This window comes from Lygodium microphyllum, chromosome 7 (assembly GCF_053477565.2).
Source record: "Lygodium microphyllum isolate KBCC chromosome 7, Lygodium_microphyllum_v1.1.10, whole genome shotgun sequence".
Classification (NCBI taxonomy): domain Eukaryota; kingdom Viridiplantae; phylum Streptophyta; class Polypodiopsida; order Schizaeales; family Lygodiaceae; genus Lygodium; species Lygodium microphyllum.
In genome coordinates, this window is record NC_141141.1 from 151793523 (window position 1) to 151820341 (window position 26819).

The following is a 26819-nucleotide window of genomic DNA, read 5'->3' on the forward strand; positions in this document are numbered from 1 at the left end:
GTATAGCTTATTGTAGTGCATTAACTATCCTACGAATCTCAATATCAAAATGTGTGCAAGTGATGGCTTAAAGTTGATGGATGGTACGTTGGCTCTTTACTCAATTGGGCCAACAATCCTGACTTGGCATATAAAATGAGTGCTTAGTTAGTTCTCTTCAAAGCCTCAACACACTTTTGATAGGTAGAGGGTTTCAAATATTTATTTATTAGTCAAGGATTCATTACCATAAGAGGAGCTGTCCTTTAAAATTTACTAATTTAGATTGGATAAAAGACATCGACATGAGATATCTTGGTGGTTTCTTTCTTGCCTGTAGCTCGATTTCTTACTCGAGATCAAAACCACCATTGTTGCAAGATCGTCCAGAAAGATGAGTGCTACACACTTTATGATGCTACTTTTTGTGGTTCTCTCGTTACAACAACTATATGAAATGCATTGCTTGCAAGACCAGTCTACAATAGACTACATCACCGAGCTGCCATGGGATTGAAACAGAACCTGGTCTTCCACTCGAAGACCTAACTAGGAATTGTTACCATTCACTTCTTGATCCAACCATTTTCTCTCCTCCCGACCTCATTTGGCCTCTCGTCTGATCCAAAAATGCCTTTAAGACCTGAGTTTTGGCACTATGACAAAACCTGAATAGAGTTCCATACTTTCTATTTATAGTATCCCATTGTAGTACACTGGCCATGCCATTGAATCAGCCTACCTTGGTCAAGATTAATGAGGCGATTGCTTTATTTCTTTGACAGAAAAGCTAGACCCAACCGGAAGCCTTCAGAATTAATAATCAACAATGCTAAAATGTCTGCTTATTTCAAATAAATTTGTGACAACAATTACTGAAAGATTGATAACCAGGTGGCAAGATTGAAAGGCCATCCGGTGCCCCTCAGGTACTAATCTGTAGTCAACTGTAGGCATTGTTCCAACTCATTCTTGGTGAATAACCTAGTCCTACGAATGTAATCAGTCTGTTCTGTATAAGCAGCATCCTCTAATGAGATTTCTTTGACAGAAAAAAATTCATGTACTGCATCCTCAATCCTACAAAGAAAACTTGCCCTTGAAGCAAAGTAATATTTTAGCTTGCAGATGAAATCCTCGTGTGAACGTCCCTGAAACACCATCAGACAATTTCAATTTTGTTCAAAGATTACACAGCACTAGTGTCTTACTCCTTGTTAACAGACTACCTACCCAGCACTCTGCATTCTCTTATTAAATCACTACATCAATCTCAACTGATAACCAGCCATACAAAACCCGCACCACACCCCCCCCCACAAAAAAACAAAAAAAATAAAGGACTACCTATGCAGCACTTTTTATTCTCTTAAAAAACACTACCTACCCAGCACTTTCCAACAATACCATTGTTTAAAGACTACCCAGCACTTATATTTCTTAAAAGACTACATATCCAGCACTGGATTCTTTACTAAATGAGTAAATACTACACACCCATCAACTGACAACACCCACCCCCCCCCCCCCCCGGGCGCCAAAAGTTGTAGTAGCAGTAATATTAATGATAATAGGATTGTTTGAGCTGCTCATTTGAGACCGCTCCCCACACACCCATGCCACCCCCCCCTAAAAAAGGGGAAAGAAAAGAAACAGAGCATGTTTATACTTATTTAACACCCTTTTGATCTTGAACCACATGTTACTTTGTGTTGGTCACAATTTTCCTCCTCACCTACCCATGTACAGCCCTATTACCTTCCCTATGACTTCAGTACACACTACAATACAAAACTTCTAATGGGTTAGCAAACAAATACTAGCTTTCCATATAGGCATTTGAACTTTAACACATTGAGCAAGTAGCATACTGCACGGTAATTTGGAGCTCTTTTTGGAATCTTCAAGTATGACATCATCGTATCTTTATAATCCCATAAAAATGATGTGTGATGAAGCCATCGATCCTTAATGATTGACTGTGCATTTCCGCCAAACTTGCGCTCTCCAAATACATAGTCTATAAAGCAGTCCACCATTAAAACATTCAAAACAAGAAATAAACTTAAACGTTCAATGATGAAAACATTTGTTTTGAGCATATTTGAATTGCTTAAGTTGGATAAACATGCACGATGGTTACCAAGCATGCACTATATGGCATAAATTTTAACTTGTGACCTTAGATATGCTGTGTATGTATATAAACAAATTGATTTCATTATTAAAGGGAAAACAAGTAAACATTTGTAAAGCATTCAGAGGATAACCAGTAACAAGCCAGCATCCTATCACTGACACGCACCATGCATGTAATTCATCCACTTGTATGACAGTCAACAGCCCGATGAGATCAAGGATACGTCAACTTCAAGAATGCATTGGATCTCTCTCTTCTTCTTTTTTCGTGAATAAGAGTATATTAATATATGGAAATATTTACATCAGGCCTTCAGGCCAACCAAACAGGACGGAAACAACTATAATGAAGCCATCAGGCTATCAGAACAACCTTCTACATGAATACCACAAAGAGATCACACAGAAAGGACAGCAGGAGTAGAGCGAACAATAGCCAGCCAAGGAGCAGCAATGTCAGGAAGAACCAGGTCAGCTGATATCATAGAAGAGATCTGCCATAGCACTAAACCACGAACACAAGCCACATGACCATGGATGCCCGATACCGAATCAAAAATAAAGGCATTATGAGTACGCCAAATATGCCACGGGGCTGTCCATCTAAGGAAATGGAAAAGGCAAATAATCTGAATGCAAAGAAGACATAGAGGGCATGTTTCCCATAATCCACGAACGAGAAAGCATCCGATGTTGAGTCGCCGAAGACCACACGTGGGAAATAAAACTCCAAATCTATCGAGCAACAGGGCAAGAGACAAAGAGATGAAGCAATGTCTCATCACATGTAGTGCAGAATACACAACGACCAGCAGAAATCTTTTGGGCACACAACACATCCCCAGTTGGAAGACCCCCAATGAGCAACCTCCACATGAACACTTTACCCTAACATGGAACCTTAGATTTCCAAAGTTGGATAAATCTTTCCTGCCATTTCAATTAACTATCCCGAATATGCCACAATTTATTAACCTTCCCAATGACCCATTTATTGGCCTCCACCATCTGATGATATATCTGATTAGTTGACCTCTTGTCGAAATCATCAAGAAGCACAAACATCCAATCACACCATGGTTGCAATGGCTATAATGTAGACAAGGGAGAGAACCTCTAAAGTCTTTCCTGTATGGATGACCAAATGTAACTATATCCGCGAGGCACCCGGAAGTACTGACGAATACGCCTGAAAGAATAAAGACGGGGCTGCCTAGGAATAACACCATCAAGGACAATCTGCAACCCCAAACGAGCCATCCGATTAAACTTGTCTCTCTGCAAATATTTATCCGGTTAGTCCAACAACCTGGAGGAGGCCAGTACTTCTACTAGCAGCGAATTCTCCTCCTTACAAATATCAGGAGGGCGCCAAACTGCAAAACGTAACATCTCCTACCAAGATGCAATCAAATGAGAAAGGAGAAAAAACTAAGAGACCTTAACAGGCCTCAAGGAATTGAGCACATGCCACCAGGAGGCATGAATAACCATGCTACCATGAGATATGCCAGTCTTTTCTATGAAAAATTTAGCAATATCTGACCAAGGATAACTCTATACACATAGGTCCTGCAAAGGGGTTAGCCTCAAAGCAGCCATATGCAAGTTAACATCCAACAAAGCTGCAACCCCCATCCTTTTCGAAGTAGACACATGCTGCCACAAAATCCACACCTGTCCCAAACGATTGCCTTTCCTTGTCCACAACATGAATCTGATAGGCTGAACCAATTCCAAAAGGGACTTCTTAGTCTAAGGAAGCAATGGCAGAAAAAACGAAATCATACTGATCATAATACACTAAGCAACTTTAAGTCTGACATATAGAGGCCAGTCTTGAGATTTCTAGTACATAAACCTATCATGAATCCGGAAGCCCATCCAATCCAGCAAGGCACGAGGGGCTACCTCCACACCAATAGGATATCCCAAGTGTCTCGTTATATTTCCCTTTGAGATCACAATACCATGCCAGTCCAATGCCTGCAGATCATTTTCCGTACAAGAGAGTAGAGTAGATTTCTGAGTATTAATATGAAGCCCGATTAACATTAGTGTGATCCGACTTGAGAAACATAAAAGAATTGTCTACTAAATATTGACTCATAAGTTGGGTACCACAAGGAAGAGACAAGCCAACTATCCCACCTTGATCAACCAACTTATCCAACAATGAGAGCATTGAGTGAGTGACTAAAGCAAACAGCAAAGGGCTGAGAGGGCAGCCTTGTCAAAGAAACCGGGATAAGACAATTTCCTCTATGATCCCTCCATTAAGTGCAATACCAGCCACAGCACCTTGACTAATGGTATCTACCAAAGAAATCATGCGAGGACCGAATCCCATTGTAGACATTAATTGCCGCAAAAAAGACCAGCTAACATGATCAAATGCCTTCTCAATATCAAGCTAAAGCATAACCACCTGCTGGCCTGAAGCTTTGGCATAGCCAATTCCCAGTTGCATATTCAAAATGTTGTGCATTATATTCCGGCCTTTAATGAAGCCGTATTGACGTGGATGAACCAGGTGCAAAAATACATTCTGCAATCTATTAGCAATGATTTTGGAAAAGATTTTATACAAAGAACCCATAGCAGAAATAGGTCTCCATTGTTTCAAAGAGGTTGGAGAGGAAACCTTGGGCAACAACCCAATGATAGCAATCTTCTAGTCTGAAGGCATCATACCAGAATTCCACACTTGCTGACACACGCGAGTTGATGGGTCCTTAAGCTGCTCCACATGGGCTGAAAACAGCTCAATAGGCAGCCCATCCTAGCCAAGACTTTTCCTTCGAGGCAAGTGGGACAGCACTTTTTCCACTTCATTATCTGAAATATCAGCCTCCATTAAATCCGCCCATTCGGGTTTGACCTGATTACTAACCAACCTGCAAATATATCGGCGAGCAAAATGAACAGCATCAAAAAGAATCTCTTGTGGACCCTAGACCCAATAAGAATCTATAAAATTCAACACTCATCCAAATGATGGAAGCAGGATCGGTCACCATAACACCTTGTCCATCCATTAAACGCGCTATATTTTCCCGGGCATATTTTTGGTACAAACGAGTAAAAATTTGATGGAATTGACAGTTATTGTCACGTAAAGCTTCAGCCCTAGCCAACAATTTGTATTTTGCATATTCCTCTTCCTGAAGAGATTGAACCCTACCTTTCAACCATTCAATGCGTGTGAGCAAGTCATCATTGTAATCTCCTACCTGACATAGTGACAATGAATGAGCCAATAAAGATTGAGTATGCTGCAATTCAGCTCGTAAAGAGGAAGCATGTTGAATACCATATTGTCTGGAAAACACTCGGGCATTGTCCCTAAAAATCGTCCATGCATCCATCCCTCCATATAGAACCCTCAAGCTAAAAGAAGCGATTAATTGCTGAACACCATCCGAAAACTGATTTTGTTGCAGAAAAGATTGGTTAAAACGAAGAGGCAAACGAGCAAGGAGAGCCTTAAATGCATTAACAGGTCTGTGACTCATTTCCAAGACCAAAGGGTAATGATCTGACAAGGCATGCTGTCTTTCCACCCACATATCAATGACTACAAGAAGAAAAGAATCAGACTGGAAAATGTAGATCCCATCCAATCTGACCCACATATTTGAATGCTGAAAAGAACGATAAGTATATCATGATTGTGATGGATACATCCAAGACCATATGTCCTATTTCAAAGACACAGTTGCAAGAGCATCCCAAGTCTGTCTCTCACAGGCATCCATGACTGAATGCGGAGAAGTCGCCTGATCTCCAAAAACACGTGCATTAAAATCACCCATGACAAGAGCCATAGCAAGGCAGTGCAAGTCATCCCAAAGCTGACGACATTCCCTTATAGTAAAAGGTGCATATACGTACCAGCCACAAAACCTCTCCCTCGTAAAGTATTTCTAGAATCAAAAATCAGCCGCGAGGGTCCTAAGAAACCAACGATGGTTGCAAGGAAGATTTGACAGCCAACATAACTCCAGATTTATGTGAAGCTCGACCACTAAAAAAGACCGCATAATCCTTGTAAACATAAGAAGAGCCAATCAAAGCATGTTGTTTATGCTCCACAACACAAAAGACATCCCAAATTCCAGCTAACACAACTTTCCACAACTGATACTACTTACTGCCCGAAGAAATACCTTTCACATTCCACAAGGCAATTTGCATGATAAATCACAAATGAGAAAAACTCCTAAACCACCGCTTTCCCTTTCCCTTTTACATCAATGGCTTTAGCTGCCTGGAATCTCTCCATTTCACTTCAAATTACATCTACAAGATCTACCCTCTATAAACCAGCAATCGAAGCACGGGAAGGAACTGTTGTTGCTGAGAACAGAGAACATCTCGAGGAGGCACAAGCCTCCCACGTGCATCAAAGCGCAAAGCAAGATCAAAAGACCTTTTATCATCCACTGTTGATGTCCACAAAGACTAAGGTTTCATATAAAACTCCCTGCCTCTACGTTGAAAGGTCCGAGTGATTCGATGCGGAGGTGGATGGGCAAGAGTCGAACAAGAATCCTGTCTGGCCTTACGTCTAACCACAGTGACCCAAGAATCCTCCTGAGGGGACAAATTCCGCCCGACCACAAGCGACGCACGCTCCACACCAACTTGGGGAACATCCTTTTTTCGATCATCACGACCATGTTGGGGAAGCTGCTCAAGATCAGCTTCTGGTTGCTAAAGCATCTGGTAAGGATGGTGATCTTGCATAACCATGTCAAGATCCATAGAGCGTTGCAATACCTAAAGACTTTTGTTGCATTTAGAAATGAAATGGCCCAATTGGCCACATCTGAAGCAGTGTCCAGCAAAAGTACCCCATTTCAACTCATACACCAACGTTTGCAACCCTAGAATCTCAAAGCGAATTTTGGTCGGCGAGGTTTCCTTGTATCCCAAAGCATACATGCCCTATCCCTAATGCGGAAAGCCAATCAAAGTTCCACCAAAACCTTGCCAAGGGTTCTCAAAACCAAAGGGAGGAGTCTCCAAAGATGTGAAGGAAAATCAACCACCTTCATCCAAATTGAGCATGCTTGCCTCAGCACCTCCTGAAACTCGGTCAAAGGCCTCCAAGGGACCATATGAACTAGCTGCCCATCCATACACAAAGAAATGTGTTGTATAATGAGAGCCCGCACTTTCGAGGAACGAAAGAGAACCTCAAAGAACCCCCTCAGTCCATCGTAAATCTCTTCAATAAGAGGGGCCTACATATGCCCTGAAACATCATCATGGCACCGTTCAACACTGACTAGCATGGATTGCAGAGCCAAGTACGAATTCTGGTGATCAAGGGAATCCTTCCAGTAAAATAAAAGATGGCTGCCCTCTCATGGAAAGCAACATTCTGCTGTAAGACTGTGAGCACGTAGATAGAGAAAGCGTGAAGATTTACAACAGAAGTGTACAGGTGAGTGAGAGTGACAAAGAGCAAGTACGATTTGATTTGGGTGTACCAACAATGTGTTGATACACAAAGAATAAAATGTATTTATACTTGGGGCACGTAAGGGTGCATTCACATATACAACATAATAATACATGTGTACAATACACGAAGGTGAATAAAGAACCTTTACATCCCAACAACCTCCCACTTAAAGGTCCGAAGTGAACCTTTAACCAACTCCCACTAATCATGCAATGCTCATGCTGAACCTTGCTTAGACTTTTAGTGAGAACATCTGCAGGGTTGTCCTATGTTTTAATCTTGGTCAATGTGATTAGACCATCTCCCAGAATCTGTCTAATAAAGTGATATCGCACATCTATATGCTTTGTGCGTGAATGATACATAGCAGTCTTAGCCAGATACACAGCACTTTGGCTATCACATCCTAACACTGGAGTACTCATAGACATGCCGAGATCCTCTGCAAGTCTGCTCAACCATATAGCTTCCTTAGAAGCTTCAATAGCTAATATGTATTCAGCTTCAATAGTACTCAGTGCTACGATGTTTTGCAACCTAGAGCACCAAGAAACGGCCCCACCAACAACTGTAAAGACATAGCCAGTAGTAGACCTGCAAGTGTCCAAGTCACCTGCCATGTCTGCATCACAATAACCCTGCAGACTGAGTGCACCCTGCCCATAGCAAATACACTTTCTTTGTGTACCCTTTAGATATCGAAGAATACACTTGATAGCCTCCCAATGTGGTTTGCCAAGATTTGACATAAACCTGCTGACAACTCCCACTGCATGAGCAATATCTGGACGAGTAGTAACCATAGCATACATAAGAGAGCCACAAGCTAATGCATAAGAGACTCCCTTCATAGCATTGGCTTCCATGTCATCTTGTGGGTTATTGGCTTTACTAAGCTTAAAATATGGAGGTAAGGGCACCCCAAGAGGCTAGCTTCAGCCATGTTAAATCTGTCCAGTACCTTTTCAATGTACTTCTCCTGAGATAAGAACAGAAATTCCTGCATTCTATCCCTGCGAATCCTCATGCCCAATATATGCTCTGCATGCCCTAAATCTCATGGAGAAATCTGATTTCAGCTGATCTTTGAGAGCATCCAAGCTAGTCTTTCTTTTCCCAACTAGCAACATATCATCCACATACAAAACAAGTATGATGGGGTTGCCATCTGTATCCCTTTTCATGTATAAACAATGATCTGCATGGCTGCGTGTAAACCCATGAGAGAGCATAAAAGTGTCAAACTTTTTGTACCACTGTCGTGGTGCTTGCTCCAGCCCATACAAGCTGTGTTTTAGTTTACACACCAACTGCTCTTTTCCAGGAACTACAAAGCCCTCGAGCTGTTTCATGTAGATCTCCTCATCAATGTCACCATGCAGAACAACTCTTTTCACATCCATTTGGTACAACTCTAAATCCAATACAGCAATGAGAGCAAAAAGCACACGTAGAGTGGTCATATTCACAACAGGTGAGAAGACCTCTTGGAAGTCAATCCCTTCCTTCTGTGCATACCCTTTGGCAACCAGTCTTGCCTTGTACTGGGGTTTCCCATCAATCGTCTTTACTTTGTAAACCCATTTGTTTAGAAGAGACTTTCTTCCCTTGGGCAACGACACAAGATCCCAAGTATCATTAGCATGCAGAGATTTAATCTCTTCATGCATAGCTAGCTCCCACTTACTGCTGAATTTTCATGACTTGGCCTCTTTATATGTAAGGAGCTCACCCTCATCTGTAAGCATCACATAGTGCAAAGAGGGGTCATACCATAGTTACCTGGAACAGGGAACGGAAACGAGACCCCCTGGAATGGGGAAAACACGAACAGGGGAAACAACACACGTCTTAAGTGTTCCAAATATGCCCTGCATGACCCAAGTTGCCCCAAAGAATGTCCCTCTAATTGCCCTAATACCCCTCAATGCTCCAAATTGATCCAAATGTCCCAAAATTGACTCGATTACCCCCATAGCTCCAAACTGCTTTGAATTGCCCTAATTATCCCAATTTTCCTTGAAATAAGACAATATAAATGGATGATTACCTTGGAATTGAGAATAGGCTAAAATTTGATTGTGATTTGCAAGAGTTCATAATGCATCAAATTTGACCTTTGCATCGACTATTGATTGGCTTGTGGGTCGTCTTGACACTTTGAATATTCAATGAGAGAGAGAGAGAGAGAGAGAGATTAGTATCTGCACCATAGAAACAAGGAACAGCCATTCTGGTGCATAGGAACGGATTAACACATTTTGAGAGGTCCAAGCCCAGGAAACACTGGCGGAACGTTCTAGCCTGTTCCATGTCCCGTTCCGAGCCGTTCCCTGTTTGGAACGGTTGTTCCCTGTTTGGAACGGCCATTCTAGCAATGGAAATTTTTTTTTAAAAATGCCATTTGTTTGCTTGCGCCCGTTTAGGGTCACGATTTGCTGCCCGACAACTTCCGCTTCTCCTCTCCCGCCTGTTGCGCCTGTCGCGCCTGCTGCTCCTGCTTGCCCTACATATCTCGTCTGGCTCACCTACTGCTCCTGCCTATCCTGCCAGCTCCCACCTGTCCCGCCAGCTCCCACCTGTCCCGCCAGCTCCCGCCTGTCCCACCTACCTCGCCTACCTCGCCTGCTGCTCCCGCCTGCCTCGCTTGCTTGCTCCCGCTTGCCTCTCCCGCCTGCCTAGCCCCCGACTCCCGCCCCCGATCAGGGGTGAGGAATCTCACATCAAGCATCGAGCAAAGTGTTTCTCTACTCAGTACTAATTTTTGTTCAATAGGACCACTATCTCCCCCAAATTTGGGGCATTTTGGATCAGTTGTCGGCAGTTGCCCCAAAATTTGGGGCTTTCTTAAGGATTGGGACCCAAATTTGGCTGCAATGTCCCCAATTTTGGGGCATTGGGATACATCATCCCATGATCTAAAAGAGTCCCCCAAATTTGGGGCATTTTGAATCAATCATTGCCCCAAATTTGGAAGCTGAAAATGCCCCAAATTTTGGGGCATTTTCAGCAAGGGAATGAAAGCTAGAATGCCCCAAATTTGTGGCATTTGGAATCAGTCATTGCCCCAAATTTGGGAGCTGAAAATACGCCAAATTTTGGGGCATTTTCAGCAAGGGAATGCAGGCCGGAATGCCCCAAATTTGTGGCATTTTCAGTAAAAGGAATGCAGGCTGAAGTAGCACCTAAGTTCAGGCATTTTTAGCAAACATTTAACACAGGCATGTTGAAATGTTGGTGCAAATTTCTTCAATTTCATTGAACTTTACTAATTATTTATCACTTTTATATAGATGGCACCATTGACATCTATGGGATCTTCATCATCCTCAGTAGGTACTCCGTCAACAACTAGACGAAGTCGAAGCACTACTTGGTCATGGTGGGATGAGGTAGATGCAAGGGTGCCATTGAGAGGTGAAGGGGCTCGCCCTTGGAAATGCAAACTTTGCACTTATGCTCGCACTAGTGGGGCTAATAAAGTGAGAGCCTATCTTCTACATGAGGAGGGGAAAGAGGTGCGTTTTTACACTAATGTATCAATTGAGAAAAGGCAGGAGTCACTTGACTACATAGCCACTTCTATGGGGAATTCACATGCCAGGAGGACGCCAAATATAGTAGTGGATCCAACAACATGGACTCCAAGGCCAACAGGGCATGATGCTTCATGCAGAAGACCACCAGGATTAGTGGCTACGCAGCCTTCTCGTGGGCCATTAGTGGCAGCAGGTCGTGGTGTTAGACAAAGTTCATTGCACACTTCATGGGAACCAAAGAAAAAAGAGGAAACAAATGCAACAGTGGCACGCTTTTTTAACCATGACCATATTGCATTCAAGTCAGCCAGGTCGCCTTATTTTTTAAATATGGTTACAAAGATTGCTGAGTATGGACCCACATATAAGCCCCCTTCATTAGAAACTATCAAGACTACATTGCTTCAGAAGGAGAAACCAGCCATAGAGATTGCAACAAATATTCGCAATCAATGGACAACAGGAAACATTTTAATGGCAATGTTTCCACATATCACCTTTAGTTCATGCATGGCGCATTGCTTGAATAACTTGTTGAAGGACATTGTGGACTTGCCATGGATTGCATCTCTTGTTGCGAAAGGCAACAAGATTATCACATTTATATGTAATCATCAGTACTTGCATGCTAAGTTTCGCAAGAGAAGTGACAAAGAACTTCTCAAATACTCGAATACACAATTTGCATATAACTTTCTTATGCTTGGTCGATTGCACTATTACAAAGGTGCAATTAGGGAGCTATTTGCTAGTGATGAATATGAAAATTGGACTAGGGCTGCCACTACTACTGCTGTGTTATGCAATGCATGTCTGATACAGATTTTTGGGATGAAGTGAATCGCACCAACCAAATGGTTGATCCTATTATGCACATGTTGAGACTTGTAGATGGCATGGATCCATGCATTGGGAAGATCTATGAAGGTATGAATCGCATGTTTGAGAGGTTGGAGAGTTTGAAACCAAATGCAAACAGGTATGAGCAGATCAAGGAGTTATGCATCAGCAGATGAAATGAGTATGACTCTCCTATGCATGCTGCAGCATATGTGCTCGATCCTGAGTTTCAAGGAAAGATGCAAGAAAGAGACCTTGAGGTGGTCAAGGCTTGGAACACATTGCTTGCAAGGCTTTATCCTAGCAGTAAAATGCAACGCAAAATTAAAAATCAGCTCTCTATCTATCGGCAAACATTAGGGATGTTTTAAATAGAGGATGCACTAGAGGACAGGACAAATATTGGGACTGCTTTATGGTGGGAGAACTACGGGGCAAAAGCTCCAGAGTTGCAGAGTTTGGCTATTCGTATTCTTAGCCAAACAATTAGCTCTTCTTATTTAGAGCAACTATGGAGCTCATTCAATCACATTCACACAAAGAAAAGAAATCGTCTTGGTGCAATGAAGACGAATGACCTAGTTTATGTGAGCTCCAATCTTCGCTTGCTAGCTCGTATATCAGTTACAAAGGCTGATTCTTTTATACATTGGGAAAAAGATAACGATGATGGTGATGGTGATGGTGATAGTGATGGTGATGGTGATGGTGATAGTGATAGTGATAGTGAGGATGTTGTTCAGCAAGATGAGCATTCAGGCACAGTGGAGCCATCTTCCATGAATCAAAGCACTTAGCGGCTAGCCTTTTAGAACTTTAGAGTATTAACTTGGAAATTGGAGCTCTTGTAACTTGGACCTTTAGACTTTAAAGTTTAGTGCACATCATATAGTTGCTCTAAAAGCAACCACATGGCAACAAAATGGGTCTTAAAGGGCTTCTTAAGCTCCACATCACTATAGGCATAAAAGATAGCTAAGAGCTTTGCTTTCTTTGAGATAAAATCTACAATCCAGCAAACATCCGCAACAATCTTTTTCACCCAATCAAGTGACCTAATGTCTTGCATGAGGAGATCAATGCAGTGGGTGGCACATGGCATCCAAACAATGGATGGCAACTCTACTTCAACTAAGTGCCCCATCCTCCAACAATTGGAGGCATTGTCGGTGACCACTTGTACCACATTGGCCGCACCAACCTACATGGTACCCTTCTTATGCTTCTATTTGCTGCCCATCATCATCTGGCTCAAAAATAACCGGCTGATCATCAATTTCTGCCTGTGGTACAGCATCATGAGGCTCATCATTTGAAGTAATAGGTGGCTGCAAATTCTAAAATTTGACCTTTTTCATGTCTTCATCAAAGGCTAAAGTACTTTTCAACAACTTTGCCTCGTTAAACACAACATTACGATTATGAACAATTTTCTTGGACTATGGTAACCACACTCTATAGCCAGATTCACCCTCATCACCATAGCCCATGAAAATGCCTTTGGTGGATTTCAGCAAGTTTACTTTGTCCTGCATAAAACCGCCCTAAGAGAATTGAAAGAATCGCATGCATCTAAACCGCATCTTGAAAGTTTAAATGAGGAATCATGTTAGACCTGTCACCCTGATCCACTTGCACAATTCTCTCTTGCACTCTGCCTTAGTACCATTGCAGTCAGCGGTAATAAGCACCGCACGATTGGCCATGAAAAGTACACCGTACTCATCAAGCAAGTCCAATAGTTTCCAACTGAAGTATAGGTACTTGTTTAATTTGTAATTCATAATTCAAAGAGAGCCCTAAAACAGCTCATCTTTAACATGCACAAAAGCATCACAACCAAATATCCGTAAATGGTCATATGAGGCCGATTTGCCAGACAAAACCTCCTCAGGGATGCCATTATTTAAGGACCTATTTGGAGAGCAGTTGCAAATGTGAACCGTGGTTTTAAGTGCCTCTCCCCAAAATTCATGAGGGAGATTAGCAGTGGACAGCATGCACCGCACTGTTTCACATAAAGTCCTATTGTATCTTTCAGCCACCCCATTTAAAGAAGGATTGTAAGGAGCAGTAAGCTCCCTCTTGATTCCATACAAGTCACAAAAAGACTTAAAACTTTGTAGATGTGAACTCAACCCCATTATCAGTTCTCAAGCATTTCAGCTTTCTACTTGTCTGAGTGGTCACAAATGCATAAAGAGTTTTAAAAACAGCAAACACTTCACTTTTCTTTTTCAACAATAAACCCAAATCTTCCTGGAACAATCATCAATAAAAGAGACAAAATATGCAACACCACCCAACGATTTCACGGGCATACTACATACATCAGAATGCACTAAGTCCAAGACATTGGACTTACGGAAAACACCAGAGTAAAGGGAATTTTTCATTTGCTTTCCAAACTAACAGTCATTACAAAAACCAAGTTTAGAGCCTTTTCCATCAACCCTCTTCAAAGAGAAGGGCATCAAGTCCTTTCTGACTCATATGGGCTAATCTCTTGTGCCACAACTTCAAATGACAGCCAATTTCAGCAACTGCAAGAAACTTACCATTCAAAGCTTTACAGTGCAAACAATACAAAGTGCCCTTCTTGGTTCCTTTTGCAATCAGCATGGAACCCTTTTTCAATTTCCACAAACCACCACCAAACGGTGTAGTGTAACCATGCAAGTCAAGCTGTCCAACAGATAGTAAACTCTTCTTGATGCTAGGCACATATCTAGCATCTTTCAACACAAGCTCTTGCCCATTATCCAAAGACAAGTGTACAATGCCTATCCCATCAATGCTACAAGCATGGTTATTTCCAAGATATACTTTTCCATAAGTGCTTGCATTGAACATAGCAAAACACTCCAAACAAGGAGTTACATGGAAAAATGCACCAGAATCTACAATCCAAGTCTAAGTGACACCATCATCAACTGACAAAAGTGCATCAATCACATCAGCCTTGGTAATCTATATATCCTGCATATGATATACAAGAGCATCATAATCTACTACACATAGTACATCAGCCTCAACATTCGAGAGCTCCTCTATGACTACATTGGAGGCCACATTGGCCTTTTCCTTGCCTTTGGCTGCCTCAAATGCATCTGTCTTATCCTCTTCCTTCTTTTTGTCTCCTACATTCTTCTTTCTCTCTTGTTCCTTCTTATAGTGCCTGCAATCAGGCTTCTTCTAGCCCTTCCAACCACAGTGATAGCAAGTAACATCACTCTTTTTCCTTCCTTTGCTCTTGCTTCTGCTTCTTTGTCCAGCATTTGCATTTTTCTTTTCAACCCTGTCTCTAACATTGTAAGCTGAGTTGTTGTGTTCTCCACTAGACTTACATCTAATTTCTTCATTCAAAATTGAACCCCTCACACCATCATATGAGATATTGGAGTTATTGCTAAGAGAAACTACCAAGGTCTCCCAGGAATCAGGCAGTGTCATGATCAGAAAGATCGCCCTCAACTTATCATCAGAATCCAAATTAGCATCCTTGAGCTGATTTAAAATACCAGTAAATGCACTCAAGTGCTCACCTACAAGCTTGGACTCATCCAGCCGCATATTCATCAACTTGCACATTAAATGCACCTGATTAACAAGTGTAGTGATCTCATAGGTAGTTTTCAACTTCTCCCATATTCCATGACCAGTATCTAAGCCCTTAATGTCTATCAAAATGTCATCAATGACACCATCTTTATTTAAGCCACAGCCTTTTTGTTGACTCTAGCCCAATCTGCATCAAACATTTGTGCGGGTTTATCTTCCTACAAAGCATCCTCACAATCCTTTAAGAACAGTATGCCCTACATACAGTTTTTCCAAAGGTCAAAACCCTGACCATCAAACCGTTTGATTTCCATCAAACTCTTAATGTTAGAACTAGAGAAGTTGCAGCCATTTTTTATCACAAACACAAGTGTAAATGCACTAAACTGCAAGAGCACAAGCTAAACCAACAAATACACTGCTATTCTTGCCAACCAGCAATAAATCTCTACTGTTTTTACATAAAACAGCCACCACACAGGCAAATACTACAGAAATTTACCAAAATCTGCACAAAATCCTAAGTTTCCAGGTCCAACAGTGCGTAACGTCAGCCAATCTGACCAAGAAGAGCAAAATTTCATTAATACATGAAAAAGCCCAATTTTTCCAAGTCCAATGTCAAGATATTTTACTCGAATGAGCAAAATTCCAACAAATCTGGTAAAATCCCCAATTTAACTGAGGTCAACATGCACAATGTCTGCAATTTCTAACACGTCAATGTCAAGCATATACAACATCAAATTTGGGAAAAGCCCCAAATTTCAAATTTCCCTAAGCCGATTTGCACCCGTCGCGACATGTCGCCTGCCCGCTAGCGCCGCTCGTCACGCGCGCCTCTTGTTGCCCTCTCACAGGTCCCTGCTGGACCCTGTCGCCCGCCCACTAGTCCCATCAGTCGTCAGCCCTGTCACTGGTCCCGTTAGGTCACGGCTGACTTGTCAAGTCCATTGTATCTGCTCTACTACAACTGCTTCTTGCTACTGTAGCCTAGTCAACAGCTTCTCGCCTATTAAGCTTGCAGTTAGCGACTAATGCCTATGGCCTGCGTTAACCATTGTGGCTCTGATACCAGTTGTGAGCACGCGGATAGAGAAAGCGTGAAGATTTGCAACAGAAGTGTGTAGGTGAGTGAGAGTGACAGAGAGCAAGTACAATCTGATTTAGGTGTACCAACAATGTGTTGGTACACAAAGAATAAAATGTATTTATACTTAGGGCACATAAGGGTGCATTCACATGTACAACATAATAATACACGTATACGATACACGAAGGTGAATAAAAAACCTTTACATCCCAACAAAGACCAAGTCCATTCCCATGACTGCAACTACATGATCCCCATCCGGTAAAGAGTTAGCTTTACCCTCATTAGCATGGACATAATCCGACATAAGATAATTGGCAGTTGCCAGCATGAACTAAAGAGACCCATAAGTCTGTGAGCAAGAAACATGGACCTCTAGCTGAGGTTTTTTTTTTCTTTTTCTTTTTTTTGGTGGGTGGGCAGGGGGTTTGCGCCGCTTAATACTAGTTCTTCAACCGACATCCTACGACGTTTGCCCATCTCATCCCCGTCCATCAACAGCCCAGGGTCTTTAGTCAACGAATCACCATCCAAACCCTCCAGTTCTTGGTCATTCCCTTGACCTATATGCTGATCGAGAAAGGCCATGTCGATACCATTTGATTCCTGCAGATTCGCCATAGTAGAACTAGATGCTGATCACAAGCGTCTTCTTGAACCCTGACTAGGTAAGTCCAACCAGATGTGAGGTGACTCCCTGCGTGAAAACTCTCTGTGAACAGTATGTTCTGCAAGCAGACTGTCACCTGTTGCAGATTGGCAAACCACAGGCCTGCTCGATCTCTCGCCTTCTCACTCTCTCTATCATTCAGTTAGATGCCACGGGAAGGAAGGAGGACAATCTGCAAGTTGTCCAGTATATTCAGGGGCAGGTCGCGTTTAGCAAGCAGGGCAGGAGTGACCCTCTGTAGGAATGAAAGGAGGAAGGAAGACTGCTCGCAACCCTCCTGTCTCTCAGTCACTCCTGATTTGTGACTGCCGCAGCCCCAGCAAAACAGGGCACTGCTGCACACAGAACAGCAGACTTCTGCTTGGAGATATGCTCATTGGTTGGTCTACACGGCTCCTTGTGTGCCTATTTGAAGAGCAACCACAGACCTGATTGCACCAAGAAGACTCCGTGAGCCTCTCTCTCTCTCTCTCTCTCTCTCTCTCTCTCTCGCAAGATTGATGGAACTTTCTTTCCTCCGTTAACTATCTCAATAGGAGCCTTACCAGCAGAACTGTGCACCATGTTGTGGTAAGCACACTCAACTAAGGGCAAATATTGTTCCTATTGAGCCTTGTGACCTGAAACATAGCACCTCAAAAGATCCAAAACTGTGGAATTAGCCTCTTTGAACTAACCATCTATCTGCGAATGCAAGGAGGAAGAGAATTTTACAGTGGTATCCATGTTTTCAAACAGCCCCTTCCAAAACAAACTAGTCATCTGAGGTCTCAATCACTCACAATTGACTCAAGCATGTCATGGTACTTAAAGATATGCTTCAAAAATATCTGTGCCATATGATTAGCCTTTATCTTCTTCTATACAAGAATGAAACATGCATGCTTACTGAACCTGCATATAATAGTCCAAATTCCTTCATTCCCTATAGGAGTCCTCTGAAAATCAAAAATAGAATCCATAACATTGCTCTGCCACACCTATCAGATATAGACAAAGGATGCAACAAACATAGAACCTTCTATCTATCATACTTGAACTTCTATCATACAATACATGTGCAAAGAAACTAGTCAACACCATATCTCAAAGCTGGCCAATAAAAGAAATGCTCCACTAGATTAACCTTAAAATCAATGCCTCTATACTCTACAGACAAAAGAGCACGACTATCGATCGTAACCTTTGGCCTCAACTGCTTTGTGAGACATAACTGTCCATGCATCATTGAGAAAGCCATCTCTAAGCACATAGTGCTCATGACTTTGGCCATTACAAAGTTGATCATAAATATTAGCAAAGTCTAAATCAACACATGCTAATCTTTTATGACATGCAACTCAATGTGATAGTCCATAATCACAACCGAAATCTACGGCTTTTTGGATAGTGCATCAGCCACTACATTTGTATTACCATCTATATGCACAATCTGAAAATGAAACATAGAGAGGAAGTTTGTCTATCTCATATGCTCCTCAAATAACTTTGTTTGAGCAAAAAAAATAGTGCAATGTCTGATGATCAACCTACACTATAAAATCAGCCCCTAAAATATGGTGTTTCCATGTGAATGTATAAATTACAACAAGCAATTCCTTCTTATAGACCTCCCAATTCTTCTTTGCACCATGGAGAGCACAGCTCTCATAGACCACTACACGATCGTCTTGCATCAAAACAAACCCTACACTTTTACCACATACTATTAGAGATTTAGTAATCACCTTGACTGGCATTGTCAAACTACACATGTACGATTAGTTCTCTCGAGCACAATTATGCATTTCCTATTGGGCATTTTCAGCAGTCACCAAAAGCATGCACCTTATTCCGAACAAGCCCGATAGTTTATGGGCAAGCAATAGTGCCATATAGCATATCTAAGCAGATCGCATTTGGATGATTATTTTATTCAGCCAATCAACCATATTCAGCAGCTGGTCAGCCAATTTTAGATGACCAACCTAGTCATTTATTGGCATTCTTTTTGGCTATTTAAGTTAGCCCTAGTCTGTCCACACATTCACTTGTTGTTTTCAAGTGTTGAGAGAGATTGGCTTGAGGAGGTACTTCGACAGCCCGCTTGTATATCTGCCTTTTTCATTAAAGGCACTTGCTAGGATCGAGACAAAGTACAAGGCACATTGAGTTCAAAGAGAAGAGTGAGTTGGAGTGAGTGCACAACACAATCAGTATTTTGGTACAATGATAGGTGTACCACTTAAGGTTTAGATAATATATAAAGTACAAGAGTGTGTTGAGCTAAAATATGCATTACTTGCTGTTTAGCCTCTTAAACAACCCCAAAACACACTAAAAATGCTCTTTTAGAGTAAAACCCTAAAACAGGGAGTGGTTCAAGAGAGTTCAGTGGAAACCCTAAAACGGGGAGCGGTTCAAGAAAGTTTAGTGGAAACTTTAATTTTTGGGGCACCCTTCCACATCTATAAATAGACAAGCTGCCCCCATTCAGCCATCATCCTTGTTTGCAGGTTACACCAGCCCACACACCCTCTGCTACTGTTGGCGCCCAGTTTCCAGCCTGCAGCCCGCCTCCATCTGCTGTCCAGCCATCATCGACTGCAATCACATCATCTTCAGCCTGTCCATTGCTGTAGGCGACAGCTCTCAGTTGCTGGCAACTGCTCCAGACTGTCCCAGACTGCTGTTCAGCCTGCTATCCATCATCTCCAAGGTCAGCCAGCCAGCGCTTTCAGCATTGCAAACCCTGACACTCTCAGACACTATTTCAGCCTGTTGTTTACAGCAGACTGTGCACAATTTCCAACCCCCGATCGATGGTACACTACTGCGTTTACCAGTTTCCAGCCTCTAGACTGCTGCATTTGGGTGACCAACCTGCTGCCATTCACTATTCAGCACTCCTACACTCCGACTGGTGGTCACAGACTTGGGATCCGTCTTCGGTGGACATCACACTCCAACATTGCTCTATCCTTGAGCACACTGTACACTCTTACATTCATTTATAGCATTCATTCACTTCAGAGTTGGGTTCTCTCTCTCCCTCTTCTGTTTGTGTTTGAGTTTTGAGTTTTCCGTTTAGGGTTTGAGTTTTGCCCTCTGTGTCTGTGTCTATGTCTTTGTGTTTTTGTCGTGGTCATACACTCTGTGTGTCCTTAGTGCAAACCCTAGCAGTCTTCTTAACATGGTATCAGAGCCGGTGCTCTTGTAAAGAGTATCTTGCGGATATTGTTGAGAGCTAGTCTTTGTATGAGGCACACAATACGACTCGTAACCGAATCACAATGTCCCAGACACCTTCTTTTCCAGTTTCTATGATGTCTTATCAAGCTTCTCCATCATTGGAGGCCCTGAGACGGCATTATGGACTCGGTGAGGAGGACGACACTCCACCTTCACCAGATTTCACTAACATGACAAAGGACTTTGAGAAGTACTATCGCAACAAGTATGGTGATGTTTACACCCCTCCTACCAGTTTTGCTACCACATTCGGACCGGTTGGTGAGGCTGGTCACCTCTCCGATCATGGAGGACATACGGCATTCGGAACGTCTGGCGATCCATCTTCATCATCTCTGCCAGGTCCAATGTCAGGTTTGTACAATTCTTTTGTGTTGCATGAATCAAAACCGTCGCCTGTATCTTTTTTTGAGGTATAAGATCTGGATGGCTTTACGTATATGAACTTCAATAGAGGGGGCTCACGAAGCAGACGAAATTCAAGTACATCTATAGCTTCTGTTTCATTTGAGCATACCACACACACTTCTCACTTCCCTCCCATCCCACCCTCTTCTATATCACACCTTGATCATCTCTCATCATCTTTCCAAAATCTTGGACTATACTCCATATCTGCATCACACACCCTAGGGGTTGGATCTTCCATCTCCGCTCCTAGCACTTTTTCCTTCTCCACCCCATTCTCTACCTCTTTGCACCATTGTACTTCGTTAGGGGGAATGCCACCCTTTAGCATAGTGCCTCTCACCTTTCAGCAAATGAGCACATCCATAACTCCTGGGTCGACTGTGATGGGCATCCCCCTCACTATCCCCAGCTTCACATCTCCCATGACCACTTATACGCAGGGGTTTCCATCCTCAGCTTATGGTGTGTCTTCACACTCTCCTTGGGTTTCACCTACGTAGGGATTCCCATCTTCTGCTCCTCGTATACCCATCCCATCTCCTTGGGTTCCTCATGTGGCTACCATACCCATACCTAGTCAGCCCATCCCTACCTATAGATCCACCTTGCACACTACCCGCATGCCTGGTGGGCACTTTGGGGCCCATTACCAAGTGTACTCCGCTCCCCCATCCTACCCCCACTACACTTTTTCACACTATCCATCTCCGAGCACTACCACTCCTGTTGCAACGGCCAAGAATGCCTTCACAGATAAGACATCTTTTAACGGGTCAAATTTCACTACTTGCTCGAATTTCATGCAACAAGTGCTTGAGTATCAAGGTCTTTGGGACCTCGTCATTAATCTAGAGCCTATGCTGGACCCTTGACTAGCTCATCCTAACTACATCCGTCAATGGAGAGTCCGCAATGCTACAGCCAATGTTGAGCTGATGCAGGGATTGTTTCCTGAGTTTCACTCTCAATTGCAGCACTTCCCGCTCACTTCAGAGCGTTGGAGTCACATTCTCGACCACTATGTGGCTCGTGATCGTACTTGGCGCATCAATCTCGACTTTGACCTTCAAGAGTTCTCTCTTAAGGAAGGGGATGATCTAAAAGTCAAGCTAACTGACTATAGGCGGTTACTTGCCGAGTTCGCCACTACTGGCTCTCCAAAGTCAGATGACAATCAGGTTACATTCTTCTTGAATAAGTTGCCCGCAAAATACTTCAATTTCATTCAACACATCGTCTCCCAACCTCGATTGCCAACCTTCTACGAGTTTGAGTGCCAGTTCTTGCGTTACGCAAGGCTGCATGATCAAGTCCACAAGAAATCCTCATCACAGCCTTATTCAGAGAAAAGGGGATTGGTTGAACGAGCTAGATGCGAAGGCAAGCCAATCAAAGGGTGACTTCTCTTTCTCCAATGGAACCAAAGAATCAAGACCTATCTGGCAACAACTCCCTAAGAAAAACCGGTTTTACACACACTGCCAGAGAGCAGGCCATGTGGACGAGGAGTGTCGCTCCAAGGCCCAAGGTCTTCCACCTAAAAAGCCTCAGCAGACCACTGCAACTTCACAGTTCAGTGGGGCTATGCCTTCCGCTGCTGCCCCATCTGCTTCTCCAACCCCCACAGCGACTGCTGGACATGTGGCACCCGAACAGCCTCAGCGGCCATCCTTCTCTACTCTTGAAGGATTGGCTGATTGGTCTGCAGGTACAGATCCCGTTGCACCTCGTGCATCTATCTCACCTTCCTCTCCACCTTGTCAGGCGTTCCCTTGGCAGAGCCCTGCTACTGAACGTACACAATGGTGGCCACCTTCTTAGACTAGCATGTCTCTAGGTCCTTTCGGATACCCTAGGTCAGTCTAGCATTCATTTCTCGCACTCTTAGAGTCGGGCCCATAGGATTTTTGTCTCTACATTTTAAGTCTTCCGCTGCATTTACTCACACACACATACACATTTGCATCTTTGCACTTGTTCCTTCACTTAGGTTTTCATTTTTGTTTTGTTTTGTTTTAGGAGCATCTCACTACTGATCTCTGTGATTGCAGACTTTGATCACCTTTGTAGGTTTTGTTTTCAGTGTAGGGCTAACATGCAGCCTTGCCCAGTCCTACTTGGGCTGGAGACTTGGGATGCGCGTCATTCCTTCATGGTTTCATCATCCTTGGAGTTTTGCTCTTCTACCAACATGGAGGCTTCCCCTCCCGAGGCGGATCGTGCAGCATCTCTCTTGATGCTATCATGGCAGTGACTTCAACCTAGCTCTTGCAGCTGGGATGCTTTCTCCTCCTCTTTCATTCCTTATGGTTCTCGGCACCATATGAAGACCGACATCAGGCTCCTCTTCCTTCTTCGGTATCTACATCCAAGTTGAGAGGGGATTCCTACCCTTCTCGGTATTCTACAGGCTTCAGCACTTTGTCTTCGACATCGGCTTCTTCCCCCTGTTGTACCTTACCCTTTGCATTGCATGATTACATCATCCTTGAACTAGAGCGCTTGGGCAAGTGAACAATTTTCCCACGAGGAACACTGTCCAAGTAACACCTACTGCATGAGCATTCTTCAACATGTAGCATACTTTGCATCTTATTGTGCAGAGCACCACTTGCGCAGATCCTAAGCTGTTTCCACCGGCGGCTGTTGTTACCACACCACCATCCTTCTTCATCACATGGATACCTCATCATCTACTTTTCCTCGTCATCGACATCCTGAGTGGATGGGTTAGCTTGTACTATTTTGTGATGTGTTGGGTGTACCCTCCCTACTCCTGTCTTCTGGATCGGCCGCATCCCATAAAACTTACCACACTTATTCAAAAAAAAAAAAAAAAAAACACAAAAGTTCCATATAGTTCCATCCTCCTTTGTAGGGCTTAGTAGACCACTAGGCAGCCGGCGTGCACCCTTTGTCCGATGCCCTGTCCTCTCTAGGGTGATTACTTGGATTCCCTTGGTAAGATAACCATCACCTCTGTAGTCTTGGTAGGCCACTGGACAGCCAACGTGCACCCTTTGTTCGATGCCTTGGCTGCTTTGGGGTGGGACGCCTTGGGGTACATCAACATCACAATGGCTAGCCTAACCTTTCGGCTCAGTTTTGGGACTAAGAGGGGATATTGAGCTAAAATATGCATTACTTGCTGACTAGCCTCTTAAACAACCCCAAAACACACTGAAAATGCTCTTTTAGAGTAAAACCCTAAAACAGGGAGCGGTTCGAGAGAGTTCAGTGGAAACCCTGAAACGGAAAGCGGTTCAAGAAAGTTGAGTGGAAACCCTAATTTTTGGGGCACCCTTCCACATCTATAAATAGACAAGCTGCCCCCATTCAACCATCATCCTTGTTTGCAGGTTACACCATCCCACACACCCTCCACTGCTGTTGGCGCCCAGCTTTCAGCCTGCAGCCCGCCTCCATCTGCTGTCCAGCCATCATCGACTACAGTCACATCATCTTCAGCCTGTCCATTGCTGTAGGCGACAGCTCTCAGCTGTTGGCGACTGCTCCAGACTGTCCCAGACTGCTATTCAGCATGCTGTCTATCATCTTCAGGGTCAGCAGCCTGCATTTTCAGCATTGCAGGCCCTAACACTCTCAGACACGCCTGCTGTTTACAATAGACTATGCACAGTTTCCAGCCCCCGATCGGTGGTACACTGCTGTGCTTACCAGTTTCCAGCCTCCAGACTGCTGCGTTTTGGTGACCAGCCTGCTGCCATTCACTATTCAGCACTCCTACACTCCGACTGGTGGTCACAGACTTGGGATCCGTCTTCGGTGGACGTCACGCTCCGACATTGCTCTGCCCTTGAGTACACTGTACACTCTTACATTCATTTACAGCATTCATTCACTTCAGAGTTGTGTTCTCTCTCTCCCTTCTTCTGTTTGTGTTTGAGTTTTTGTGTTTGAGTTTTGAGTTTTGCGTTTAGGGTTTGAATTTTTCCCTCTGTGTCTGTGTTTGTGTCTTTGTGTTTTTGTCGTGGTTGTACACTCTATGTGTCCTCAATGCAAACCCTAGCCGTCTTCTTAACAGAGTGTAGGGGTGTGCTCACACACAAACACAGTAAAAGGCACGGTGACCCTTTATTCCCAACAACCTCCCACTTAAAGGCAACGTGCTTGAAGGTAAAGAAAAGAATCAGATAAGTCTATGTATGTACAAAGCTGAAATACACATACTATCCAACCCCCATCATCTAGCGGCAATGAGAAAAATGCTTTGCTAGAAGACCCTTCATGAGAAGGTCTACAGGGTTATCATCTACATATACCTTGACAAGCTCAATGCTCTTGGGGTGACCCTTTATTCCCAACAACCTCTCACTTAAAGGCGACGTGCTTGAAGGTAGAGAAAAAAATCACTTAAGTCTATGTATGTATATAGCTGAAATACACATATACTATCCAATCCCCATCATCTAGCCGCAATGAGCAAAACTGCTCTACTAGAAGACCCTTCATGAGAAAGTCTACAGGGTTATCATCTGCATGTACCTTGACAAGCTCAATGCTCTTGTTGTCAAGTACATCCCTGATAAAATGATACTTCACCTGTATGTGCTTTGTCTTTGCATGAAAGACAAAATTCCGTGCTAGCATGATAGCACTCTGATTGTCACAATGAAGGATAGGAACCTCTGTAATGCTAAGCTCTCTCACCAAACCTGAAAGCCGTAAAGCCTCTTTGCATGCCTCAGTGGCAGCCACATAGTGGCAGCCACATACTTTGCCTCTGTAGTAGACAATGCAATACACTTTGGTAGCCTGAATATCCAACAGAATGCTCCATTTGTGAACGTAAACACATATCCCGAAGTAGACTTCTTGCAGTCAGGATGACCAACATAGTCTGCATCCGTAAAGCCAACAACACATGACTTCTGCTTACCAAAGCACATACACAAATCCTTTATGCCCTTAAGGTATCTCATGATACCCTTAATTGCTTCCCCATGCTTTTTGCTAGGATATGCCATATATCTACTAACCACTCCCACCACAAATGCAATGTCAAAATATGTAGTAACCATAGCATGCATCAAGCTACCAACAGCTGAAGCATAAGGTATCTTGGCCATTTCAACCTTTCTATCATCAAATGTAGGGTTGTCATCTGCACTAAATTTCACATATGGAGGCAATGGTACACCAATGGCTTTCTCCCCCTCCATATTGAAACACTGCAAAACCTTAGTGACATACTCCTACTCTATGACAGATAAAGAAGACCCTTCGATCTGTCCTTGAGTATACGCATGCCAAGAATGTGATTGGCCTCACCAAGATCCTTCATATCAAAGCTATTGTATAAACTCTGCTTCAAGGAGTCCAAGGCATGAACATCCCTACCTGCAATCAAAATGTCATCCACATACAAAACGAAGAGAATAAGGCTACCATCTGTTGCCTTCTTGGTGTATAAACAGTCATCAACTTGAGAGTGATAAAATCCCTAAGATTGCAAAAATGTATCAAATTTATGATACCATTCTTGTGGTGCCTATTTCAGCCCATACAAACCCTTGTTGAGTTTACACACCATGTGCTCTTTTCCCTTTGCAGCAAAAGTCTCAAGCTGGTGCATATAGATCTCCTCATATAGATCACCATGCAAGAAAGCGGTTTTTACATCCATCTATATGAGTTCCAAATCTTCAAATGCAACCAAGCCCAAGATGGTTCGCAAAGTAATCATTTCATCAAAATCAATTCCATGTTCTTACTTGTACCCTTTAGCAACCAGGCGTGCCTTGTACTTTGGCAAAGAACCAGAAGTGACTTTCATTTTGTAAACCCATTTGCATGGTAACACTTTCCACCCTTTAGGCAAATGCACCAAATCCTATGTGTCATTTTTCATGAGAGATTCCA

At 43.1% G+C, this 26819-nt stretch overlaps 1 protein-coding gene across 1 annotated transcript in view; it reads right to left on the minus strand.

The window, feature by feature from the left end:
• Positions 1–303: 303 nt before the first annotated feature.
• The window catches only part of LOC148034087 (Biotin/lipoate A/B protein ligase family), a 57356-nt gene continuing 30840 nt past the window's right edge, over positions 304–26819 (minus strand). The window contains exons 3-4 of the mRNA XM_087682079.1: positions 1851–1999; positions 304–1130 (exon numbers count right to left, since the gene is read on the minus strand). Of these exons, the coding sequence (XP_087538205.1) occupies positions 912–1130; positions 1851–1999 (368 nt within the window). The 3' untranslated portion in view covers positions 304–911. The remainder of the gene's footprint in view (positions 1131–1850; positions 2000–26819) is intronic.